The sequence below is a fragment of the Triticum aestivum genome, chromosome 5D, assembly GCF_018294505.1.
Source record: "Triticum aestivum cultivar Chinese Spring chromosome 5D, IWGSC CS RefSeq v2.1, whole genome shotgun sequence".
Taxonomy (NCBI): Eukaryota; Viridiplantae; Streptophyta; class Magnoliopsida; order Poales; family Poaceae; genus Triticum; species Triticum aestivum.
This window is the reverse complement of record NC_057808.1, coordinates 259,353,060-259,355,915: the sequence shown is the minus strand read 5'-3', so window position 1 is coordinate 259,355,915 and position 2,856 is coordinate 259,353,060. Positions and strand designations below refer to the sequence as shown.

At 54.3% G+C, this 2,856-nt stretch overlaps 1 protein-coding gene across 1 annotated transcript; it reads right to left on the bottom strand.

The window, feature by feature from the left end:
• Nucleotides 1–539: 539 nt before the first annotated feature.
• On the bottom strand, nt 540–2,318 carry LOC123120628 (uncharacterized). Its single transcript, XM_044540632.1, has one exon. It carries the CDS (start codon nt 1,641–1,643, stop codon nt 540–542), a length of 1,104 nt encoding a protein of 367 aa, XP_044396567.1. The 5' UTR covers nt 1,644–2,318.
• Nucleotides 2,319–2,856: the final 538 nt, after the last annotated feature.

Sequence of the window (2,856 nt, the reverse complement as noted above, 5' to 3'; positions counted from 1 at the left end):
TTGACCAAGATCACTGGTGAAGAAAATGGACTGGAGCTGCGTTGTATAATCCCTGCCTTCAGCATTTCCATGACCTGCTTTTCAATTTCATCCTTATGTTCAGGCTTATGGCGATACGGTCTGACAGTCACAGGTTGAGCTCCTGGAATCAAGGGGATGCAATGATCGCAAGGGCGCCGAGGTGGTAGCCCTGTAGGTTCCCCAAAGACGTCCGGAAAGGCGTCTATCACTTGCTGCACGATCTCTGGCACAGGTGAGTTGAATGTTGCTTCTTCTGTAGTAGCACAAATTTGCACAATATGTGTAATGGCTTGTTGCTTGCACAGACTTTGTAGCTGAATGGAATTGATCATGAAACAATCAGTCGAGTTGGACTCATGGCCACGCAAACACACCGTGCCCTCTGATGTGGAGAACTCCAGGCACTTAGCACGCCAATCGACTTGCATGGGGCTGTGAGCTTTGAGCCAGTCCATTCCCAGAATGGCATCGTACGTGCCCAGCGCGAGGACCTTCATGTCAGTGCTGAACTCATGGTTCTATGAATGCCACCGACACCCTGGCACTGATGAAGAACAAGAGAGCTCTCCGCCGTCCGCAACGCGTACCTTGTACACCCGTGGCAGAGGTTGCACACCCTCCAATCGCTGAGCCAGAGAGTGGTTGATAAACGAGGTTGAACTACCAGAGTCCACCAACATTAAAACCTCCTTCCCTTGAATCCATGCACGTAGCTGAAAGGCCTTTGCTGAAACTCCCCCGGACAGCGTAGAGCGAGAGATAGCCATCATGGTTTCTTCCTCTGTTGCCCATGGACTTTGATCATCGTTGGTGTAAATGGTGTCGACACCGAAGAGCTCCAGTAGCTCTTCTACCACGTGAAGTTGTACAGATGTGGGACAAACGTGGTCATGGCCCCAGCGCTCGCCGCACTTGAAGCAGAGGCCCCATGCGCGCCTGTAGTCACGTAGAGTCTTGATTTTGGCAACGTCGACGCGAGCCGCATCCGTGCCACGGCGATCAGTGGCCACTGATGCCGGGGCTACCCGTGGTGGTGGTGGAGGAAGAGGTAGCGGCGTGCCTGCTCGTGGTGGTGCATCGGGAGGTCGTGGCGCAGGTGGAGGAGGAGCTGCACCGAAGGCACCATCGATGACTTCCTCTTGAAGTAACGCCAGGGAGCAAGCTGTATCCAAATCCGGCGGCCGTTGCACAAGGACCACCGCGCGGATGTCCGGCCGCAAACCTTCCACAAAACGAGTAAGGTAATAGTAGGGGTGAATTGAATCTGAATAGGAGCTCAAATGATTTATAATCAACTCAAATTGTTCTATATAAGCTGCTACTGTAGTTGACTGGCGAACAGTGTAAAACTGACGAATCAACAATTGGTGTCGATCACGTCCGAACCGAGTGCACAGTAAGGCAGAAAATGATTCCCAATCTAGCTGAGCTAACTTCTTTTGAACAGATTGTAACCAAACCGAAGCAGTGCCTGAAAAATTCAGGCACGCCATGGGCACCCAGAACGAATTGTGTATGGCGAACATCTGGAAATATTGTTCACACAGTGTCTTCCACAGCCGTGGATTCTCACCGGTGAATTGGGGAAACACAATCGAAGGGTGTGCCTGCCCCAATACCATGAGCAACTGACTCGCATGAGCGAAAGGAGAGAGAGCAGGTAGGGGAAACTGGGAGTCGAGCTGACCGTTTGCCGGGAGTGGTGGCGGGGTCCGAAAGGACGCCGCCGGCAGCCCCGTGTGAGATTGAAGTCGCCGCGGTCCGTTGACCCAAGGAGTGGCGCCGCCGCGCCAGAGTCAGCGCCTGGGAGATCGCTGCCCGTCGCGGTTGGGGGCGGGGGAGCAGTCTTGGCCACCGCCTCCGCGTCGGATGACGCGCCCGGGCCGCGTGCCCGCTGTAGATCGGAGACTGCAACGGCAAGATCGTTGACGCGTCGCTCCAATTCGGGACGCGAAGCCATCAGATCATCGATCTTCATGGATTGGGCCTGCATCGCCGCCGTGTTGGCGTCAAGGGAGTTCTTGAGGGAGTCGAGGTAGGTCTTGATGGCAGGATCCATGGCTTCGAGCTGTTGACGGCCTTGACGAAACCGGCGAGTTTCGATGATTTGTGCCAGTGGAAACGAACCGGGGATCGATGTCTCTGATACCAGATGTAAGAGTAGTGGTGGTGGCAGCAGTAGAATCGATCTATTACACTCTCCGAAGTAGTAGCTATACAGATCGATTACAAGAATTGGGGGAAATTGGTGTTCAAGGGAGGAAGAACAGAGAGCTAGGGTTGCCGCCGTCGGTAGCCGCCTGATCCACTGGATAGTTGATCTAGTTGAGTGTCGGCCTTAAGTACGCCTGCTCGTAGCGGTCACCCACTCCGGCCCAGTGATGCGGCTGCTGGGCTTACGTGCACGGCTGGGTCGTGCACGGTCTTGGGCTGGGTCCTCTACTGATGGGGCGCTGACATCACAGCACTCCATGACGATTGCACTAGTGACAATAGAGAGCTTCGATTCTTGCAAGCAAATGAAAGATAAATTGAATTTTTGCACTAGTCTCCTAACTACTACTCTTCTCGCAGCCGAATTCAGTCCTCATACATTCCAAATCAACATTGGGAAGCTATCCATGGGAAACTAATCTGTCGATGCGGCAGTACACAGTCCAGCGCCTAGGCGGAGCCGCGCGCGGTCCCACTGCCATGCAGTGCCGTGGTCTTGATCCCGGGAGCAGCTGCAAGTGCTGACAGCGCCTCAACCTGCATCTGAGTGAGAGGCCTCTCGAATGCGATCTCGTAGCGCAGAATGGCCTCCCCGCCATTATGGTCGATCCCAAGCTTCTG